General features: G+C 43.1%; 1 protein-coding gene across 9 annotated transcripts in view; it reads right to left on the reverse strand.

Moving 5' to 3' along the window:
• Positions 1–9,842: 9,842 nt before the first annotated feature.
• Positions 9,843–24,315, reverse strand: part of GOLGA4 (golgin A4) — a 127,473-nt gene continuing 113,000 nt past the window's right edge. For 7 of the 9 annotated variants that reach the window (XM_043595765.1, XM_043595768.1, XM_043595769.1 and 4 more), the window contains 3 exons: positions 19,683–19,769; positions 13,246–13,308; positions 9,843–10,527 (listed from right to left, as the gene is read on the reverse strand). In XM_043595765.1, the coding sequence (XP_043451700.1) occupies positions 13,279–13,308; positions 19,683–19,769 (117 nt within the window). In that variant the 3' untranslated portion in view covers positions 9,843–10,527; positions 13,246–13,278. The remainder of the gene's footprint in view (positions 10,528–13,245; positions 13,309–19,682; positions 19,770–24,315) is intronic. The other 2 variants (XM_043595766.1, XM_043595763.1) reach the window with 1 other exon arrangement.

Raw genomic sequence — 24,315 nt, forward strand, 5'->3', positions numbered from 1 at the left:
AGCTAAACAGATGCTTATTTTAAGCCACTGGATCCCGTGCGGTTTGCTCTATAGGATGATCGTGGCAACAGGGAGCGAGGCGCGTGTGGGCAGTTATGTCTGGCACGGGGCGGGAAGGGGCTCTGAACCATTACCCGCACCCCACCGTCCCCGGGCTCCCCGCACATTACACGCCACGGGCACATGCCCTTCGTCGGACACTCACCTGCGATCACCCAGCCGGCGGCAGAGCCTGGGGGCGGGTCCAGTCCTGGCCGCCCGGTGACACGCCGGGGAAGCCAGGGGTGCAGGTGAGGCTGGGCCAGGCACCTGCTTCTCGGCAATGGCTCCACAGTCCAGAACTGGGGAGCGAGGGCGGGGGGAGGAATCTGCTCTTGAAAGGCACACACAACTCCCTCCCTCCCTTTAGATCATCCTCCAGTCATTGTGTTGGCTTGCTTTTAGTCATTCACACCTTCAGCTGGACGCGGAACGGGCTCGCCGTCTCCAGGGTGGGATCCGCTTGCGCCAGCTTGAGCAGTGGGCCAAGGGGCCTGGAGGCTGGTCTAAAGCTTTGCCTGTGAAGCCGCTCGGTCTGGGGGCCTCGGTGACAAAGGCCAGCTGGCTGTAGCCTCATTCTCCTGGGCCCAGAGACGAGCAACGCGGTGCGCACAGCACCAATAAACAAACTCGACTTCAAACAGCTCCTTCCCCGCCGGCCACCCCCTGCCCGGATCAGTCTGCGTTGCGTTCGGCTTGAGCAACGGAACACCCCATGTGCCTTCCAGTTTTTAGAGCCCACACTGGTGAAAGCTGCTTTTGCAAGATTCCTGGCAGCAAAACTGGCCTTGAACTTTCAAGGAAGAAGATAAACGGCTTTGAGCTGAGAACATCAAGAGTGTTGTGCAGTTCTCTCGTTACTGCTTGCGATGAAGTCTAAGAACTGAGCAAGGACTCGGTGGCCTTCGTCACCGCCCCGCCCGCCCCACACCCGAGGCCGGCAGCTCCCCCTTGGCGTGGGGTCACGACCACACCCCACACCCGCCATCCCTCACCTCTGCTCCTGCCTTGGAGGCCTCCCCGCCCTCGCCGGCTTGCTCCTGCTCCCCCGGGGACTCAGGTCCCGTGTCACCCTGGCAAAGCTCAGTGAGGGGTGTTCTCACCCTGCCCCCACTCAGGGATCTGTTCCTTCTGGCGATTCTCCGTGGGAGCTCCAGCAGCCTGGGACATGCAGGCTTCCGGAACGCGGTGGCTTCTGGCTCGCTAATGCTGGGGTTCCAGGGGCTCCAGAGCTGTGTTTCTGTGCCTTTCCTTGCTCAGGGTCTTGGCATGACTCTGTTCTGGCACCGCCTGGGTGGTGGGAATCTGACCGCCGCACACTCACTGACTCACGCACACCCCTCAGTGGCTAGGGCTGCAAACCTGGTCACGGTGGACACAGGTGGGAACAGGGTGAATAAAGGCGTTAAGTTTCCTGGGCAGCTGGTCCCCTTGAAGACCTAAGGCAGAGCCGCACGAGCCCCGATTGGCTCCGGAAGGTGGTCCCCTGCAGGACAAACAGAACCTTATGGTGAGACTGGTTTGCAGGCCCAGGAAATCCTGAGCCTTCAACAGACACGGAGCCAAGGTTGAAGGAGGGCATCTCTCCTGAGCCCCCCTCTGAGCCAGCACCCAGGGAAGTCCCGGCCTCTCCAGGTGGCAAAGATCTTCAAGGGTCCCTGCAGGATGAGGGCACAGAGGGTGCGGTGTAGACCCAACCCACCCCGGGGGGTACCTCTGAGAATCGAGAGGAAAAGGAAAGGAAACCCTGCTCTTGAGGCTGGGAAGCATGTGGAGAGGAGAGTGGGCACTGGTGACATGGGTGACATGGGTGACACCCTCCCCACAGTCTTTGCTGTGACTCCCGTTGGCCCACTTCCAGGCAGGATTTGGGCCCTTGCTCTGATCGAGGCTATTCTCTTGAGGTCTTCCTGACATAGGCAGGGGTTGGTGCTAGCCAATGTTTCTCTAGATCTTACCATGTTTTAGATACCATTCCAAGCATTTTATAAACACTGATTCAATCTAAGATGTAGATGCTATTATTATTATTATTATTATTATTATGTCCATTTTACAGATGAACTGAGGTTTACAGGTTAGGACCCTTGCCTAGTGAATAAATGGCCAATCCAGGCCTTGAACCCCGGCCATCTGGCCCCAGAGCCTACACTTCTAGCCAGCCTCCCCAAGAGATCAGGAAAATTTAATCTGGACAGATTCTTTCCCTGGGCCCAAACTAATCTTCACATCCAATGTGGCTCAGTCTTGAAAGAAAAACATCTAGGAAATGAGGAATGAAAACAATGGGGAAGGGATTCTTTCCAGCGGTGCTCATTTCCACTGGTGCGTCCCGAGGTGCGTTTCCAGGACTTGGTTCCTTAAAATGTCAGTCTTTGTAATTTATAAAACAAGTTAAAACAAAGTCCAGGTTTTGCCATGAGTATGGTCCTCTTGCCGCCCTGCACTCCCATGTGCCTTCTCAATGCAGAGAGAAAGAGGCCTTTAAACATTTTTCCAGTCTCCGGGCGCCTGGATGGCTCAGTCAGTTTAGCATCTGCCTGACTCCTGATTTCGGCTCAGGTCACGATCACACAGTTTGTGAGTTCAAGCCCCGAGTCTGGCTCTGAGCTGACAGCGTGGAGCCTACTTGGGACTCTCTGTCTCCCTCTCTCTCTCTCTGCCCCTCTCCCTCATTCTCTCTCTCTCAAAATAAATAAATAAATATTTTTTAAAATTAAAAAAAAATTTCCAGTCTTTAAAAACATTTTTGTTTCTCATTACAAAGAAAGTACTGGTACATTTTTTCTTCTTTCTTAAGTCACTTGTTCATTCATTCATTCATTCATTCAGTGCTCACCACATGTTCTAGGTCGTGGACAATAGAGTCGTGGACAAGACAGATACTGTGCTTGACCTCTTAGATCTTTCATTCTAGTTCAAGGAAAAAGACCATTTTTACTGAGCGCAGGCAATGCTGGATGCCCATGAAGAAAGCTAGAGAAGGTGAGGAAGCAGAGGTAGGGTAGACGTGATCCGGGAAAACCGGTTTTAACCACTGTTGTGAATTAACTGTATGTTCTTCTGGTTTACATATTCATACAGTTATTAAAAGTACGTGCATCTGTAACAATATGTAGAATTCTCTGAATCGAATAAATAATACATAATAAATGCATAAATAAAATCACACTGTGTAGGAGACTTCCCCTTCAAGGAACATGGATAGACATACTTCTCCCTGTTCCTCCCACCAAGTACAACTAAAACCCCAGGACAGGGGCGCCTGGGTGGCTCAGTCGGTTGGGCGTCCGACTTCGACTCAGGTCACCATCTCACAGTTCGTGAGTTCGAGCCCCGCGTCGGGCTCTGTGCTGCCAGCTCGGAGCCTGGAGCCTGCTTCGGATTCTGTGTCTCCCTCGCTCTCTGCCCCTCCCATGCTCTGTCTCTGTCTCTCAATAATAAATAAATCTTTAAAAAAAAAAAAAAAAAAAAAACCCAGGACGTGATCCAGAAGACAAATGTGAGAAGATTCCGAAAGGTGGAGGGAAGATGGCGGGCCAGCTGGGGGCCTTGGGGCCTGAGGAATGGCCTGCTGTGAATTCCCCAGGGCTCCCTGCCTCATACACACAGGCAGACCCGGGGCTGAAGGGGCCGGCTGCCTGCAAACGCTCGATGCCCTCCCTGGCCGGAGGGCTGGGAAAGGAGCCGCCTGGCAAGACGGAGGGCTTTCAGATGACAACTGCCGTGGTCCTCTGCCCAAACACGGCAGAAAACCCCACGGCCCTACCCCCACCCTGCCAGCAAAGGCCCAGTGGGGAGCCTAGACCCCTAACAGAACCAGGCTGGAGGGAGGGGCCCTCAACTCCAGTCAGGGTGATGGTAGAGAAGTTACAACAGGTAGTAGGACTTGCATCCTGGCAGGTAGCCGTGGGCCTTCCCCATCCCACCTCATCCCCATGTCGGCGGGGGAGCCTGGACTCCCATCCCTGCTGGCGCCAAACAGCTTTCCTCCCCGTCTCTGCTGGGGGTGTATGAGGAGGCCCAGTGGAGAGTCGAGGACTTTGACTACTACCCGAAGGTAGAGAGGTCACCCTTTCCATCACTCCTCCCGGGTGAGTGGAGGCCACATGGGGAAGAGTAAAGGGGCACCTCCTATCCTTCCCAGCCCACGTGGCATTGGCAGGGATCTCTAATTCTACACCGCCACCTGGCAGTAATGAGGGGACCCTCCCCGCCTTGGGTGTCAGTAGAGGCCAAGCAGAGACTTCTATCCCCGCCTGGCACAGCCCCGCCCTTTCCCCTGCCAGAGCAGTCCCAGAGGAGGCCAGCTAAAACAGGTCTCACTAAATTCCAGAATCTCATAACATAATATCCAGCATTTCTAGGTTTCCACTGAAAGTCATTAGACCAAGAACCAGGAAAATCTCAACTGGAGTGAAAGAAGATAATAAATGTCAGCATCACAGTAACAGAGATGTTAGAATTACCTGACAAAGATTTTAAAGCAGCCGTCATAAATATATTGCTTTCAACAGCAATTACAACCTGCTTGAAACAAACAAGAAAACAAAATCTCGGCAAGGAAACAGAAAATCTCAGGAAAGAAACAGAAGAGGTCAAGACCCAAGTGGGAATCTTAGAACTGAAAAATACAATAGCTGAAATGAAAAACTCCATGGATGCGGGTTCAACAGCAGAATGGAGAGACAGAGGAAGGAGTCAATGAACCTGAGACAGAACAACAGAAATTGCTCAGTCTGAATAAGAGAGAGGAAACAGGCTGAAAAAAGGAATGAACAGAGCCTCAGGGACTTGGGGGACGGTAACAAAAGATCTAACATTGTGTCACTGGAGTTCCAGAAGGAGAGGACGGAGCGGAGAAAGAGGGTAGGGCTGAAAAGATACTCAAAGAAACAATGGCTGAAAACATCCCAAATTTGGCAAAAGACAAACCTGTAGACTCAAGAAGCTGGGAAAACCCCAGACAGGATAAATCTGAGGAAATCTACACCAAGACATAGAGCCAAACTCTAAAATCTAAACACATGATCTTGTAACCTGTTTTGCTTCTTTTTCTTCATGATGTAGTAATCCGCTTTCGCTAGGTTAGGCCACAGTAACAAATGATCCCCACATGTCGGGGGCTTACGACAATAAATGTTTATTTCTCACTCGTGTCACATGTCTAGCTGATGTGCCTTCACGATTCCAGGGCCCAAGCCGAAGGGGCAACCGCATCTCAGTCCCGTGGCGGAGGTCAAGAGCAGTGGCTGACCTGCGCAAGGGTTCTTAAGACCGCTGCTCAGACACGGCGTTTATCATGTTCACTCAAAACCCCTGGATGACGGTCACATGGCCATGCTCAGTGTTGGTGGAGAAATGCGTTCTGCCCACTCTGACAGGAAGTACTACTAAGTCGGGTGGCAAAGTGTGTGAAGACTTGGAAACAAGACTCCAATCCACCACAATCTGCTCACAGCATCATAAATATTCATCTCCTTCCCGGCTGCCCAAACAATGCACTCGGCCTCCTCCCAAAGGCATCCCCAAAGTCTCAGCCAATCACTGCACCAGACATTATGGCCAGGACCTCAGGATCCACCCCAGATCGTGTCAGCTTCTCCTGGAGACCATGAGTGAAAAAGACAAATTATCCGTCCCACCCACTTCAACAGACAGCAATGGGAGAGAGAAGAGGGAGAGACAGGGAAATACGAAATACTCCCCATTTAAAAGGGAAAGGCAGCCTGCTCTAGGTGTGGGGTAACCAAGAGGCAGTCTTCCTGCAGCGGGGGAATGAGCTGGGAAAGTGAAAGAGACGTTCCCATGGCTGCATTTTAGGCTGATTTAGGGGAAAATACTTGGAGCAGAGTTAAAAAAATTTTTTTAATGTTTATTTATTTTGAGAGAGAGAGCAGGAGAGAGAGGGAGGGAGACACAGAATCCGAGGCAGGCTCCAGACTCCAGGCTTTGTGCTGCCAGCACGGAGCCCGACACAGGGCTTGAACTCACGAACCACGAGATCACGACCTGAGCCGAAGTCAGACGCTTAACCGACTGAGCCACCGAGATGCCCCTGAATCAGAGTTTTAAATGGCTGTATTGTTTACAGTGTCATTGAGGACAAGTTCATCTACGTTTGGTGTTTGAATGCTTCTAGAGAACATTCCAACAACAAAACCTAAAGAGGATCCCAAACTGAAGTCTGAGGAAATTGTTGTTACTACAGAAACACATGGCTCGAGGACGTAAGGAATGTCCCTTGCTGCCTTGTCTGAACCTTCACCTGCACCCACCCACCCACCCTGCTGTGGAAAGTATGCTTTAGGCATTGCTATTTCATCCTGGGCACGTCAAATTTGGGTGAAGCCCAGTTCTGAAATGTAGTGTTCTAAGTGTACTGACTCAGAATGTTCCCGCATGCATCACATCTTTGGAATGTTAGGGGAAAAGATGCCAGACAAACGTGGCACGTAGTAAAGTAAAACGTGTCCACTTGTTTGGAAACCAAAGGCTGTTGAGGGAAACGCAGGTTGGTCCCGGATTGCTTTGTTTTTGGCTTTTTTCAAGGATGCTTACAATACGGACAGTGAGATCATCATGGAGAACTAAATGAGAGTGACTAATTATACATAACCTAAATGTTCAAGAGCAGAAAAGGGGACTAAACAAGAATATATCCACTGGATGAAATGTGGGGCAATTACAAATAGTTTCAAAGAAGTTTTAATGGTCCCCAATGTAAACAGACATATGATTGTAGGCATGTCTGCGCACACACACACACACACACACACACAGCACATTCACACATTAGAAACATACTCCATGGTTAAAGGCACCAAAGGAAGAAAGAAAGAACAAGAAAAAGAAAGGCACCAAAGTAGTAATAGTGCTGATTTCTTGGTGGGGGATTCTAGAAGATTATTTTCCCTTTTTAAAATGTATTCTCCAAATTGTCTACAATGAACCTAAATTTCTTTCAGAATCAGAAAGAAAATCAAATCAAAAAGTCTTTTTTGCTTTTTCAAAGAAACATCGTATTTTATCCCATGGCCTTCAGACCCTTGTCTGCTGTGCCTGGAAAGATGGCTGTGCCTGGGCCACCCCCGTCTTCTGGGCCCCGCGGCCAGAGAAAGGCATGAGCGTCCTTCTAGCATCTGTGTCCTACTTCCTCTACAAGCACTTTTTGTGGTCAGTGAATTTTGATAAGAAGAAAAGTAAACACACTTCAGAAAACCATAGATGATGTTCCAGTCCTTTGTTTAGAAATGCCTAACTCGGGGCGCCTGGGTGGCGCAGTCAGTTAAGCGTCCGACTTCAGCCAGGTCACGATCTCGCGGTCCGTGAGTTCGAGCCCCGCGTCGGGCTCTGGGCTGATGGCTCAGAGCCTGGAATGTGCTTCCGATTCTGTGTCTCCCTCTCTCTCTGCCCCTCGCCCGTTCATGCTCTGTCTCTCTCTGTCCCAAAAATAAATAAACGTTGAAAAAAAAATTAAAAAAAAAAAAGAAATGCCTAACTCAAAAACTCCCAAGTTGCTATAGATTGAATGTTTGAATCCCCCCCCCCCAAGATTCATGTTAAAGCCTAGCCCCCAACGTGAGGCACCTGGGTGGCTCAGACAGTTAAGCGTCTGACTTCGGCTCGGGTCATGATCTCGCGGTTTGTGAGCTCGAGTCGGCATCCAGCTCTGTGCTGACAGCTCAGAGCATGGAGCCTGCCTTGGATTCTGTGTCTCCCCCTCTCACTGCCCCTCCCCATGTTCATGCTCTGTCTCTGTCTCTCAATAATAAAAAAAAATTCTTTCAATTTTTTTAAGCAAAACAAAAATAAACCTGTCCCCCAATGTGACGGTATTAGGAAGTGGGGCCCCTGGGCAGGGATCAGATCATGAAGGTGGAACCTTCATGAACGGGATAAATGCCCTTTAAAAAGAGGCCAGAGAAAGAAAACTCCTGCCTTTCTGCCACGGGAGGGTATCCTGAAAAGGCATCTATGCACCAGGAAGTGGCCCCTCCCCAGACACCAGGTCTGCTAGTGCCATGACTGTGGACTTCTCAGTCCGTGGACCTGTGAGAAATAAATGTTCCATGTTTATAAGCCACCCAATTTTGTTACAGCAGCATGAAGAGACTAAGACACAAGTCAACAAGGAGATGGTTCTCTACCAAAACTCACACGCACCTGCCCTGAACAAAGTGACTATACAATTAATTCCTGTTAGGTGCAAGTGATTTTCACCAACCACTTGCTAATGTAATGTCTTACCAGCATCTAACACCTTTCGAGGTGAACTGCTGGTTTCCTGGCAGTAAATGTACTGCACCAACCTTTTCGTGTGCTGCTGTCACGAGGTCTTGGAGACGGCCTTGGGTTCAGAGCCCCAGCGCCAGGATCTCTGTGCTGGGATCACAGCTCTCTCTGTGGCAAGTCACGGTCAGAGTGGAAGGCCAAGTCCTCAGCAGTCTGAAATCTACGATGCAAACATGTCCTGTTAAGTACTGGTGGAAAAACTGTCCTTTCTCGGGCATCAAGGGGGGACACACGTACAGGGGAGGGTCTTCAAGAAAAGGTCCCAGACGGGTCTGAGACCCTGACACTGACCACAGTGAAAGATGAAAGGCTTTGTCCATCTTGCTGGAACAAGTCATTGAGAAAATGTCACCGTCATTCTTGATCAAGGTGAACTGAGTGTGCTGTGCCTTTTTCTGAAAGAAGAGGCCGCCTGCCTGCACTGGGGGAAAATGAGCAAGTCCTAGGATTAAGGGATTATCACTCCTCCCCCAACTCCACGATGAAAATCCAGCTTGTTCACTTTCTCAGGGGTTGGCAAACCACAGCCTGCAAGCCAAATCCAGCCTCCCACCTGCTTTTGCAAATGAAGCTTTACTGGAACACAGCTCTGCTCATTAACTTACGTATTATGTACGATTGTACTTACACGACAGTGACGGAGGGCGGTTGTGGCAGAGACTGGATGGCCTATAAAGCAGAAAATACTTACTATTTGACCCTTTCTAGAAAAGGCATGCTGACCCCCTACATACTTTCTGATATGCTTATCTCCATAAAGGAGTTAGTAGGAAGTCATATGCAAATGTTACTAAGAGTCCACAATTTCTACCTTAGGACAAGCTATGTAAAAAAGGTAAGAAGTCATGTCTGTTGTCAGAAACCCTTTGGTGGCACAAAATTTTGCCCCTTAAGTAAATCCTGATTTTAAAAAAAGTGGGGGTGGTGGTTAAGAAGACCCTCTTCCCTTGCTGGAACAGGTGTCCTCAGAGGAGTCAGCTGTGGGTTATGTAGGAAGACCCCTCCCCCCGGTCATCTACCCACCCCCTCCCCGAGCTCCCCACTTTTTATCACAAAATAAGATACACCAGGAGCACTAAGGTGCACACTGTCTGTACTGAGGTTCCACCTCGAGGCAGAGGTTAGGGAATACTTGGATACTGCATACTGTGTTTGCTAGAACATAGAGTGTATGAAACCCTCTGAACAGTTCCCATCTCTTGCTGTCCAGAAGACGCTCTCTCATTAAGTGTAAAAAGAAAAAATCAGAGTATGGTCTACTCCAGAGAGAAGAGGCATCTCCAAGTTGTCAGACTCCTGAAACATACACCATGAAGTATTCTTTTGTTTCCATACTTCTTCTAACTTGGTCATGCTGATTTTGAAAAAAGAAAAAAAAAAAATCTTTCCAAATGGTTAGCATTTAGCTATCTTGACAAATAGTTCCTCATGATATTCACCCGGATAGAACATCATTTCCTAACTATTTTGAAATACAGTTCAACTTAGGAAACAGCACTATAAGCAAATTTTATACAGTAAATAAACTTTATTTATTCTTCCAAGATGACATTGCCAACAGTCACAGGTCTGCATACAATACAGTATTGACTATTTACAATTTACAGTAGTATTTTTTTCCTCTGAAAAATATAAGTACAAAAGCTAAGTAAACAATGAGGTACTGCTATTTGGATTTATCATATGTATAGCTTAAAGAACTTTAGCAAATATTCAACAAATCTGGATAAAATATTCAATTAAATGCTCTAATTTATCAGAAAAAAATCCACTACGTTTCACCTCAAAATGTATTGCACAAGTCTTTAAAAAAAAAAAATCACCCTAAAAATAAATAGGAAGGGCAAGCAGTTCTTTAAAAAGAGGGACAAAAAGAATGGAAGAGAGGAACATTAAATGAGCCCATAAGTCAGCTTGAGTTATTCAAAAAAATCTCTTAAACGACATAAAACTCTTCCCAAGAAAAAAACTGAAGAAAAAAGAAAAAACTATCACCATTTCTCCGCTGATATAATCAATCTGAAAGGCAGTCTGCAGTATTAGCTGTGGGCCAATGTCAGATTTTTCTTGGTCTTTGGCTCCATAAGGGGCCCTGAATAACAGCTTGCTTCTCCAAGAGGCAGATGCAGACAGTCCTCCACGCTCGCCCAACATCACCACCCCATTTCCTCAAGACGATGATCGGAGCCATGACTGGAAAAGAAGAAAGGAAAAAGGGTAATGTTAAAATAGGATTATATTCTACGGTCTAGGGAACGAAGTAGAAACATTCTAAATGGTAAACCCTAAAAAAAAATCTTCTAAAACTTAATGTTCTTGGAATGATCTGACCTATGTAGTCCGTGGTCCTGGAAAACAGGATGCTTCCGCGAAAACTGTAACTGCCACCTTCCACCAGGTTGTACCTGGAGAAGCCAGGAGGAGGCGTGCTGACTTGGGAGACCCTCACAAGGCCCCAGCTGCTCACACTGCAAGAGGACACACAGCTCTTCCCTCTGCTCTTTGTGCCGATCTTTCTACGTATCGCAATTCTCCCGGGATGACATGCATGGCAGCAAAGGATGGGAAATGAACAAACTCAACCTTAAAGACTAAAAATGCTGAGAGAAACAATGGTGATGAGTGATTCCTAATAAGGTTTCTCTGATTAAAACACTAAAGCCAGTAGCCCGGGTAAGTCAGAATGCCACAAAAATAAATTACCAAATAAGATTAATGGAGATGAACTTTTTATACATATTTAGCAGAAAGTTTTAAAGTCTTCTCCATTTGTAAATGAAAAATATAATCCACTGACCCTCGTGATGTACTCCCCATAGTGTATTATGTATAAAACCTGCTCAATAATCATGTTGGTCCTAGAAGCCTAGAGAAGATGAAAGATCTTCTGTCATATTTAAGTTCCTGTGTCAGTTAGTATTTTGAAACTTGGCTTGTGCTGTTTGTGGAAAAAGAAATTCACGCACAATTCAATAATGCTGCACAGTGTCAATGTCATGTAAGACAAAAAAAAAAAAAAGCTGGGAGAACATTTCTAGTTTAAAAGAGACTAGAGAAATTGGGGCGCCTGGGTGGCTCAGTCGGTTGAGCGTCCGACTTCGGCTCAGGTCATGATCTCGCGTGATCTCGCGTGATCTCGCGTGAGTTCGGGCCCCGCGTCGGGCTCTGTGCTGACAGCTCAGAGCCTGGGGCCTGTTTCGGATTCTGTGTCTCCTCCTCTCTCTGCCCCTCCCATGTTCATGTTCTGTCTCTCTCTGTCTCTCACTAATAAATAAACATTAAGAAAAAAAATTTAAAAAAAAAGAGACTAGAGAAACATGACAATGACATGTGATGTGCAATCTCGGAGTAGATCATGGAATTTAGAAGTCTGTGAAAGACATTATTTGAAAAACTGGAAAAATGTGAATATTTACTATATACCAGATAACAGTATTATGTTAAATTTCCTGAGAGTGATAAATGTATTGTTGAGTTTGTAGGAAAATGTCCTTTTCTTAAAGATATTTGCTGAAGTATGTAGTTTTCTTTGCAAGTAACTGTCAAATGTGTGCGGGCACAAGTGTTTGCAAGCAACGGTCACGCCATTACAGACGGGAGGATATATATGCAGAGAGAGAGCAAGTGAGAAAATTTTGCAAAAGGTTAGGAATTGGTGAATATCGGTGAAGGGCATACAGGTATTCACTGCACTAGTTTTACTAATCCTATGTTTGAAATGTTTTAAAATAAAAGTTGACATAGTCAATTGATCAATCAACAGAAATGCTGGAAGTGTGGTCACTTCCAGTGATAAAGGACGGTACTGAAATGCAAGAATACAATGACAAGCATGATGCAGTGTTTACAACATAAAAAACAAAAAAGGGAAATGTTAAGGGATTTATGAGACTAAAGATAGTTCTAGACAATCACTAAGGCAGGTTAACTGATACACAGTAAAATTGAAATGAGACTCGAATGTGGGCATAAATGATTTTTAAAGCTAAGAGGTTGAAAAAGAAAAGCTGTCTACTGGCATTTTAAACCTTAATACCATTAGCTGAATACTAGTTGAATTAACAATCACAATTAACAATCGAATTATTTCAATTATAATTAAGCTCTATTAATTGCCATCGAGCTTGTTTGTGATTTGTAAAAATTCCAGCCAAGTCTGAGGCAAAGATGTACAAAGATGTACCCTAAATTTTAGGGGGTGCCAAGTCTAGCTAATAGCATGACTACTACACGGAGGCCACGGCAGAGGGGTTTAAACGGTGAAGACCCATGACTGTGTGGAAACAATCTAGATGCCTCCAGCTCAGTTAACAATATGTTAATTACTAACAGCCACACTCAATTGAAGCAGGCTGCCCAAGGGTCTCCTGGGGACAGATGTTTTCTTGTTATACTGTACCATCCCCGGAAGTAATAAAATGATACTTCTTTTAAATCAACTTTACTAGCCTTCACGATTTCAGGCTATAGCCTTGATAAGTGGACCTTATGATGTTTTGAAATCTGGTTTCGTGAAGTATATCACTTCACTTCTATCTAGAAAATGATTCTTCATTTCTCTCTCACAATTTTTATTGATTTCCAAGACTATGCTTGGGAAATAAAAACAAAAAAGATTATAAAATATATAATTTCTTTGAGTTGATAAAATTTCCAAGAGCAATTTTAAAACTTTCAATTACTATTTAAAGAAGTAAAACTTCCTAAAATTGTATAACTCTTCCGGTGGTGGTGATTATTAATCTATTTATTAATCTATAAAACAAAATTAACAGAAAACACTTATATTAACACATAGCATAATCATGTATTCATTAAACAAAAGAGCACAAGAATTCCAGCAAAATGGTTAGTATCATGCAACACATTTGATTTTTGCACAAAAGACACAAGACATTATTCTTCACTCACCACATGCTAACTAAGCACAGACTGATGGTTTACTCAGAAGATACCACTGCGAGGTGAAGAATACTATAAGCCAGGAAGAAAAAAAGCTTATTGGGTTAGTTTTAAGACTTAATATAACATAGAGATTATATGTGTATATGAACTTCAAAGGACTAAACAGAATGTACTTAAAATTTTCTCAAATCTCCCCCAAGTCAAGGGAAGCTAGGCAAAGTATAAGGAACCTGTAATAAGTCCCACCCATCCTAAGAAAATATAGTAATTTGTAGCTGAGATTTCATTTGCAACTTTAATTTAAAAATGTAAGCAACTTAATTAAAGATGCTTTCACACTTTAAGTAAATATTTATATAACATTAACTGGGTATGATTATTTGCCTTATAGAAATATTTTTCATAATTCCATTAAAGTACACATGAAATTTGATTTATATAATATCTACCAATTTACCATCAAAAATTGGGGGGGAATGGTGATGAATGTGAATACAGTAGGTCTACATGTTGAATTATCATTCCTAATATATGTCAGTTTTATCACTGAGTAATTTGCTTATAATTCAACAGTATATCATCAGGAATGGTTCCAGCAAGGATAACCCAAATTGAAATTTCCATTCAAAGGGACCCAATCTCAAACATAGTTTTTACTGTAGCAACCTTCTTAAATTAATTCTTTGTCCTATCTAAAATGGTCATAATCTAAGATTACTGATTAGCTTTCTGGTTTGTTAAAAGAGCATCAGTAAAAAAAAAAAAAGGGGATTATTTATAAAATGAGTCTATTCTTAGCGTGACCAACCTCAGAAGCATCATTCCATTTACCTTATTTAAGGGTACAGTTAGTAAAAAGCAACGAAATCAAAAGACAAACTAGAAAATAATATTTGCAACACAGCACACAACACAATAAGGTCAATACCCTCTTGAAAAACTTGCAGAAGTATGCAAAATACATATATATGCACGCTCCCTGTGTCTGTGCTCGTACGTCCTGAACAATGCAAACAACCTAAGTGTCCATGAATAGGAAACTGGTGAACTACACTGTAGGACACCCATGTAATCATACAATCGGCCACTGAAAAGAATAAAGTACATCCATTTGTAATGAGGTGAGATAAAATAAAAATATGTTAAGTGAAAAAAGCAAGCTGTTGCATTCTGCCATTTTTATAAAATAATTAAGTGATTAAAAACATAACTATAAGTATATATTTATAAAGCTTAGAAACCCTGGGGATATTCACCAACTATTTACAAAGATGATTGTGGCATGGTGGGAAGTGTTGGGAGGCTGAGAACACGAAGGTCTCCCTCTCTATGTAACATGATTCCGAATCATTTGCAATGTTTTCTTTGGCAATGATCACATATTATGTAATTCTAACAGAATCGAGAGTCTAACCACTTTTGAGACAACAAATGTGTACTTTATCTGTACAGTTTTTTTGTTTTGTTTTGTTTTCACTTCACAGCAGTTCTATTTGCACCTGTTTCCTGATCCACCTTCCAGGTATCCACTGAGCCCGCGCAAAGGTAAGCCTCTTCTGGGATGGAAAAGTTCTCCAGCTAACAGTGCTGAAAAGTTTGGATGAATTTGTTAACTCAGAAGAGACCTTTAGAATTCCAACCAAAGGGAGAAAAGTGCGAAACATGAAGTACAGACGGGTCAAGGGCAAGGATGGATGGAGAACTGGACACAACACAAAGGATCAATGCGAAAGAAAAGTAAAAAACAAAGGCAACAGAAAATCAATTTTTAAAAATGACTAGAACGGATGGGATGAAAATAAGCCAAAACTTCTCCATCAGAAGAGAAAAATTTTCTTTCAGTGAGGTCATCAGGAAAATAGCTGTCTAGGTGAAACAACGTCGCTTTGCTAGCACCCTGAAAAGGAAAATGCATTTCTAGAAACATTTTTCAGAAGAGATGTCTATATAACAAAAGAACCTCTCAATTTCAAGAGATGATTTAGCACCTGATTGAAACAAACTTTCTTAATAAAATGACCCTAAATAATAACACTCTCCTTTAATAAAAAAATCTGATGGCGTACTTTTAGGGCAGTTTTCTTCAGCACAAAATAGACGAGCCCAAGACTTTTGTATTCACTCTTGCTCCTACCCTGTTACTCAAATATCCAGTCTGCTCTGCCCGTCCAAACTGCCTAAACCATCACAAAATGAGGCACAATAAGCTAAGAGCTGAGAGGAGGTAAAAGGCTGTTCTCACAAAGATGAAAGTGTGTGCATTTGGTACGTGCGTTTTCTTTTGAACTTCTGCCTATTGTATAGAAGGCAATTTTTTCCCAGTTGAGACAAACCCAAAACTTTAAAATCTACAAATAATTGAGAACTTTAGAAGGAAAGAAGCCTTAGGAATAGAACAATCCACCGTGCTCATTTTCCGAGCAAGGGCCAGAAACATGGAAAGGGCCTGCTCCAAGTCTGCCAGGGTCGGGCTGGTGAGATCCACACTCACCACAGCAGTGCCACTCGCTCTGACGGGGACAATTTCTGAGATGACGTCATTCCTGTGAAATGACCTGCCTGTCCTACTGACGTCTTTAATGACCGATCTCACACACATTAGTATTAACTCACCAACCTAAGTCTCCTTTTCTAGGAAAGACTAATTCTACACCCACATGTTGCTCTCTGGTGGCTAAGAGATCGTCACCACCACCCCTGCCACCATCTCAAAAACCCAGGGCAGGCACTATAGTCTGGTCTTCCAATAATGCTAACAAAATGATGTTCGTTTTGTGAACAACCTGAGGCTCTGAGACTTGTCAATGAAGGACGTAGGATAGGCCCTCTCTACACATCACAGCCTTCAGATAAACCAGAATTTAATTATGCTCTACAATTTAATCTTACTTGACAGATAACGACTTCTCACCTATGAAATGTAATCTTGAAATCAGGTTAAACTCTGAAACCACTTATTAAGTAATAACTGTTGTGATCTAGAATGGGGTGTTTCGAATACAGACTGTAAAACTCCCTGAGGGGAGGGGAAGTAAAATAAAAAGGGGATAGACTGAGAGAGATCTTACCAGCAGTCACAGAAATGTCTGGCCGATGCCAAAAAGCTAACGCGTAATCACCAGAGTCATGAAGCCAGTCTTTAGACGGTCTCCTCCTACAATACCCAGTAAATACTGCAAGCACTGATGTGGCTGCACGCTGCCAGCTCTCAGCGCAGTTCACGCTCTCTCTCCAGCATCCCAAATATTAACGGATGGGGAGGGCAGCTCTGAAACGTGTTCGGGGTTGTTTTGGTTTACTTTTCTCAGCCTTTCAGCCTTCACAGCTAAAAATAACAAAGCACTCAAGGTTGCCGATTTTAAATACGAGGGAAAACACAGCTCCACATTGATAACAAATTACAGAAAAGATCCATTTGGAACATACGTTTAAAGCTAACACGACTAAGTAGTTTTTAAATGTTCACTTAATAAACTGCTAAAAAGGCTGGTTTTCTATGCATTTGTATATCTTTCTATTGGAAAGACAGTTTCTATATTTACATTGAAAGAATATAAATATCTTTCTATTGGATATCTTATCTTTCTCGTAGAAGAAGATACGTCACTCTTTTTTGCAGTGTTTTTTCCTAATCAGCTACGGACACTGGACAGGAGTAAGAAATAGGCTGTAATTCCAAGAGACCTGTTCAAAGATAATGATTCTTATTGCTCATTTTATGAATGACACCGGTCTTAAAGGCAAATGCGTCTCTTGGTTCAACCTTCTCAATCAACAACAATCTTAACCTTCCATCAAATATAAAAACACAATCATGAATCACTATCAAGTACCAAGAATCTCAAACCAATGAAGAGTGACTCAAATTGATCTACAGGCCATCAGTGGGCCTCACTTCATGCTCATTATACGTTACTTCCTATTTCCTAAGCATCTCCTTTTATTATCTGAATTATATGACTTAGACATTTCATGCATGATAAATGGGTACTACCTCCTCCCCCGAAAATTAAAGGCTCCACAAGTCAGCAGCCATTATCTTCCACGTCTTCGATGCTCCTATACCGGCCACAACAAGCAGGAGAGTATGTGTGTGCTGACTGCACTCATTCATTAAGCAAAAGATAATGATGGATAAGACTCTGCTTAAAGTAGCAGTGGAAAGAGTGGTACTTTCTTCCTGGGCAAATCAGCCTCGGAGACAAGGGAGGATTATTTCAGGAAGGAATAAACAGTCACCATTTCGTTCCTATCCAGAATGAATACCACTTTATTCAGGAATAAAGAATGTAATGGTTTTCAAAGATTTCTTTTTAGTGAAACTAAAAAAAAAAAAAAAAATTCCATCTCCTTTAAAAGGTTTTTTTTTTTTTTAACATGGTTCACTATGTACATGTAATCAATTCAATTAATTTCCTTCAAGGCGAACCAGTCTAAGACTGCATGTGTGTATGGGGTGAAGGGGGGTGTTTCCCACCTTATCTGCCGTGGCCATGACTTAGGATGAATCTAAACTCTAACGCAAATCCGGATAAAATGTAGCCCAACAATGAGGGTTTGCCATACCCCAAAATCAAGATGATAAAGAGGCCATGGCAGAATGAACAAAGGTGCATTAGATCATTTAAAAATATTTTCTTAAACAGGCCATAATGACAGAATCATGTTGACAGGTTCCAATTGCACTGGAGAGTTTTATTTACACAAAGGCAAATTCAGTGAGGAGAAAAACTACTCTGAGCAGCTGCATTTTAGAACTGTTTGCTATAATTTAAAACAACATTCTATTGGTGAAGGGCATACATTATAGTGACATACTTCTTATAAAAAATATGTATAACCAGAGGGGCTCAGCTGGCTCGGCTGATTAAGCATCCAACTCTTGTTTCGGCTCAGGTCATGATCTCAGGTTCATGAGATCGAGCCCCATCTATACTGCACTGACATTATAGAGCCTGCTTGAGATTCTCTCTCTCTCTGCCCCTCCCCTACCTCTCAAAATAAATAAATAAACATCAAAAAAAATGTATAACCAGAAATAACTACAGAGGTATAACAATGTTTTTCAGACCACTAGATACAGGGAAGAATACTTTCCAAAAAACACTTAATGTTAGTCAAAATAATTGTAACTGTCTCAGAAAATATACAATAGGTATATGACAAAATATGCAATAAAGTACTAGGACAAAGGTCAGGGATGCAGGGATGACCTTGGAGAAAGCAATGCATCAGAAGAGAGAAGCCATACCTGGCTGGCTCAGTCAGTAGGGATGCAATTTTTTTTAATTTTAAGCAGACTCCACGCCAAATGTAGGGCTTGAATTTATGACCCTGAGATTAAGAGTTGCACGCTCTACCCACTGAGCCAACCAGGAGGAGCCCTGGGATGCAGCTCCAGGTATCTGGCCTGGAGAAGAAAAGCCTTCCATTCAGGCCATTGACAGATTTTTTGGTTGAGTTCCATAGGTAAAAACCAGAAGAAACTGGTGACCACTACTAGGAAGGAAGATTGGGGCTCAAGATAAGCAAGAACTTTTGTTAAGAGACGTAGTCTGTTGAATTAAGATAGGATGCTTTAGGAGGTAATGACTTAGTCCTTACTGGAGATAGTCAGACACAGGCTAACCCATCACTAAGGAGAAGACCTTTGCTTGCTTCAGTGAGGAGAGAGAAGAGAACAGCGGTGCTGAAATCTTAAAACAGGTAGAGAGATGGGGGAGGACGTGGAGGGTGATGCAGGCTACCAGCAAGACAAGAAAAGGAAGGAGAAAGAGAAAGCTGAGGCAAGACCCGAGACTTCCCAACAAATTTCACACTGTGCTTAGAATGGATCTTTTCTTACTGCATTACTGGCCCAGAGCAAAAAGAAGTCAGGCAAGAGGATTTTGCATCATTTACGAAGTGTGTATTTATTTCATTTCAATCACATCTGACTTCACACAAAGGTTTCTAATAATTCCGTTACCTACATCTCCCTTGCTGGGTATCTCAAAAGCTCAAAAATGCTTACATTCTTTCAGTCAGAATTACCGTATTTGAAAACCACTACGGAGGATAAGGAAATGTAATACAGAACATCCAACATCATGGTGTAATCTGATTAAAAATTATTACTGGATATACCAGGACAAATGCCTTTTCTGTCCTTTCCATAAACAGCCCGGGTTCTGGAAATCCCAGATAGCACGTGTAGGTGTTAACCTCATAAAAGCTATTGAAAAAGACTGTTCTTTCCTTGAAGACACCAATTCCTATTTGCCCTCGGTTAAACTTTCTTAATGTAGATTCGCTCTCAGTTTTTACGCTACGGTACAATAAAAATGAAACATTTAAAATGTCTTTGACCACCTCAGAGTCTTTGTAAATGAAACAGAGCATGCGATAAAGTCAGAGATTGCGATAAAGTCGTCTTCTATCCGTAGCCTACTTTTAAAGCTTACCATTAGCCGAGCATCTTCTCTTTCCAAAATTTTCTGAGTCTGATCATCAGGGAACTTCAGGACAGTGGTTATAACCTTCGCCATGGTCTACAAGAAAAACAAGAGATGATCACAGACAGTTGAGCAGATGACGTTTCACCCATTCTGACATGTTCTGCTGGTGGGATTCTTTAGTGCTCTCAATGGAAGCCACGACCAAAGAAGTATGATGTGAAGATATTAGTCAAGGAAATAACAGCCAACGCTAGAATTTCAATTTAAAAGGACTCTCCACAATGCCTGGGTTGGTATTATTTCAAGAAGATGCAATTACAATAGCATGAAGCTATATAAAGTTCTAATGCTCTTGGCCCTTTGTCGTATTAAAATGGAACTTTATTACTCATTCATTTTATAAGGCTTTTCACTTATAGAAATCTATCTAGAAAGTAATGTATTGCCAAGCTCTAAATCATCAGAAGTTCAGCTTTAACTAAATCACATCATATATCTCATAAACATGGGCTACTGCATGAACATGAACATGCTTAGTAGGTATTTTTTACAACATGCAGCACATCAGCCTAATAGAAATACAAATTACATTTTAAATAAACACGAGATGTTTTGTTGGGTAGAAAACATGATGAATCAAAACATTACACATGGTGGCTTGCAAAACAAGATCATAAATTGTGCAGATCTAAATGCATATACCGTAAGTCAGACTGTCACCCATAAGCTCGTGGAAAATTCTCCTCAAAGGTTGAAATTCCCTATTTTGTATCAAGATGAGATGTTTTGAGGGAGACAGAGAGGAAAGAAGATACCTGATGAAATAAGATACACTCACGAAATAAGTAGGATAACAAGTTCAGTGCTTACATACAAATTCAGGTGCTAGTGCTCTCCCCCAGGGATGCCCACAGAGGACGGCAGGGGCACCTAGGGAACTCACTGTAACGTTCTTTGTTCACGGTTACACACACTGTGTGTGTGCGTGTGTGTGTGCAGGGGGCGGGGCTGGGGGCCAGAGAAGGTCACTGAGGAAAAGATGACACAATAATAAAAAATTTTACATTTCTCGGGGTGCCTGGGTGGCTCAGTCGGTTAAGCTTCCGACTTCGGCTCAGGTCATGATCTCATGGCTCGTGAGTTCGAGCCCCGCGTCAGGCTCTGTGCTGACAGCTCAGAGCCTGGCGCCTGCTTCAGATTCTGCGTCTCCCTCTCTCTGCCCCTCCCCCATTCACGTTCTGTCTCTCTCTGTCTCTCAAAAATAAACAAACATTAAAAAACTTTTAATTTTACATTACTCACATCATTAGAAAAAAAGGTAGAATTATCACCAGGAAGGAAAGAAACTAACATTTTTTAAATTCCTATTATGTGCTAAGCCCAGGCCAGGCACTTGACATACTTCTAATATTTGTTTCCACTAACAGATCAACTAATACTATTCTTTAATCACAAACCCCATACGTGGCAAGGTTTCAGCACCCTTCCCTCCCTTTACCTTTGCCTCTGCCATTCTGAGAATCAAAAAAAAAAAAAAATACCATTTAAACTCTTGGAGAATTCCAAAGGCATTTTACAAAAACCCTCATCCTTTAAATTGTGTTGCCTAGACAGAACAGAGTCTTCACGTTAAAGCGAAATCGAGAAACTAAGCACATATGTGGCCTTAAATGGCGAGAGAAAATAAGAAGTGGTTAAGTCTTTCCGTATTCTTTTTATTAACACTCTGAAGCAATTTTAAATGGTTTGGGTATACTGTCTACGAAGACTGTTTTTAGGAAGCCACGAACACCTAGAATTTAGGGACTCATGATTATAGGAACATTTCTTTACTGTCAATAGCTTGTAAGGTTCAAAGCACCCAAGAGTCCGTTTATATTCACTATGAACCACACACGCACATGCAAGTATGTCTGTCAAAAGACCCCAGAACTGTCGCTAGGTGTTTCTTCACGTTTCTAAACGTTAATGAGGAACCCACCTCTAAATTCACCAGTGATCCTGAATCTGCAGCAGATTACCCAGCAAAGACTTAAAGCTGTTCCCTGGCTTACCAAAACGCACTTACATGAAGAAACCCAGGCTCTCTCTGCCTGTCAGACTGTCTACTCTACGTACAGTATCCTCGGGCCCTGGGAAGTAAGTAAGGAAAAGTTCAAATGAGCCAGCTGGTGGAGAGGCTGTGTCTCCTGCCAGGTCTTCTTTAAGGAGAGGCTCTACTAAAAGGTTACAGTGAGAAACACTTTCTACCGAAAAGGAGAACAGACTGAATTTTAGCGTCCGTAACAGCACGGGAGGACCACAACCCGAGAGAAGGAAAGTGAAGAAGACAGAGGAAGCTTCATGCCGTAAGAATGTGTGTCCTGCATGTGGTCTTCTTACATAAGTCATCTGCCTCATCAAGTAAGGAACACTGTGTGCAGAAGCAGAGGAAGGAACACAGGGGGGATGACACACATATCACGCTGGACGAGGGTCAGAGCACAAAGGCCACGACACACACTGGCTCATTCTAAGGCCGCAACCCGGTTTCCATTTCAAACTCTGTGACTGTGTAGAAATTAAGGAAATTGGTGAAAGATGTGTCTAAAACCAGCTCTGATCTTGTCAACCTCAGCTCAAGGGCTAGCCACCCCCCGATGCCTACAGGCAACACTCGGAAGTCATCCCGGGCCCTCCACACTCTGTGCAGCCCTGGAAGGAGTCACTTCCAGCACACAGATCCAGTGTTTCAGTCGGACCAGACGACTTGTCATTCCAAAACCCAATGTCCTGCCTTGGACCTTCTGTCTAGACTTTCCCTCCCGTCTGAGCGCCTCTATTAAAGTCAAACCACACCTGCATACACCTCATCCCGCTTTAAAGCCCAGCAGATACACCTGCTTCTCCACGATGCCCGCCTTGACCTTCTCACAAGCAAACAGGAGAACTCTGTGCCTCTCTTAACAGCCCCGGCTACGTTCTGCATCACGTCAAGCTTAACTACAAACAGCTCCACTTTGCTACTATAGAGTAAACTCCTTAGAATTAGGGACAGTGTCACATTTCATCTTCTTATCCATCGGGGTGATAAACAGAAGGCCACATGGAGCAAGCGCTCAATAAACATGCAGTAAAAATTAAGCAGAGCGTCTGCTACCGATGTTCTAGATTGACCTGTACACTGTGATGGCACAGTGACAGCCTCACCATTTGTAGTAACCAGGTGCACTGAGTGTTGAAGACAAAGGACCAGGGAGAGCCCTCGGCAGCATGGCTTCCCAGTCAGGTGTCAGACGGAGCGTGGGGACATCCCTTCCAGCTGTCTCCTCAGGCACAGCCTCAAACTAACCGCACGGCCCTGACGGCGCGAGCTGGCGCCCGGCACATCTCACGTTTGTGCCGGGTCTTTCCTCAGGAGGACTCAAGCTCTGTAGGGCTCCTACCCCGCACAGTTCACAACCTCCAGAAGACACGGTCTGAGGCACGTAAGTAATTTATTTAGCGACACTGGGATCACAGTTTTACATTCACAAATGAACCAATTCGGCTAAACTGCTGAGAGGCTTTTTTTTTTTTAAGATATATCCTTCTCCCTTCCCTACAATAACAAGGTAACATTAAATTATTTACCCCACCTCAAATACGGGCTGCTATCCAATACAAACCTTAATAAGAGGAAGCTATATGTCATTAGCTTTATTTATTTTATTATTTTTTCATGAGCTTTACTTTTAAAAAGATAAGGAGAAAATTAGTTTTAGCTGTTCTCTGAATTTAAAAAAAAAGCCCTTTAAGAAAAAAAATACTGAATCACTGTGAATTAATATATCCCTCTGTATTACATGTTCAGGATCACACTAGATATTACTTTAATTTGAAACTATTTGATATAATGAAATGAGATTTCTACAGATATTATGGATTAAAATGACTTCCATTTCTATAACTCCTAGTGTTTAGCAGAATCTATAATCTATAAGTTCATAATATTCTTTTAAGAGATTTCTTATGTCCTTACTTTTTAGGCTTTTAATATACCTGCCAAATTAATCCCTGAACTGGCTTAGCACTCCTTGACTTAGTAACCCCCCAAGGGACCCCTAAGTTAAAAACACTGATTGCTTCTAAAAATGGAAAACTCATGATCCCATCCTCAGCCAAGGTATATGGACAATGTAAAAGTTTATGAAGGTAAAAAGTTGAAGCAATGTCGGAAAAGAAATTGCTTTAAATGAAAAATTTGTTTGAGGAAAGGTTCGTGAATTTCCCTAAATACATGGTTCAATTCAATTCAAGATATATTTACCAAAAGTCCAATATAAGGCTCTTTTAAAAACACTGCGGGGGATACAAACAAGAAAAAGACTTACAGTAATTTAATATTCCAGAAAACAAATTTAGCCAAGCATTATTACCTATATGATGTGGTAATTTTAATGACTGATATTCCATATGTTTTGAAATGATTTTCTCACTGTAACTAAAGTAAAATATTTAGAAATACCCCTAAGTAGTCATTCTTAATTATGACCATTTCCAATACTTCCACATTATCCTGAAGTTTCCATGAAAATGAAATCAAATTTTGACTTGACTCTAAAATTTCAAGTCAAAAGTAAAAATACCTATGTTTTACAAAATATTAAGTCAATGAAAT

The sequence above is a fragment of the Prionailurus bengalensis genome, chromosome C2, assembly GCF_016509475.1.
Source record: "Prionailurus bengalensis isolate Pbe53 chromosome C2, Fcat_Pben_1.1_paternal_pri, whole genome shotgun sequence".
NCBI classification, from domain to species: Eukaryota; Metazoa; Chordata; class Mammalia; order Carnivora; family Felidae; genus Prionailurus; species Prionailurus bengalensis.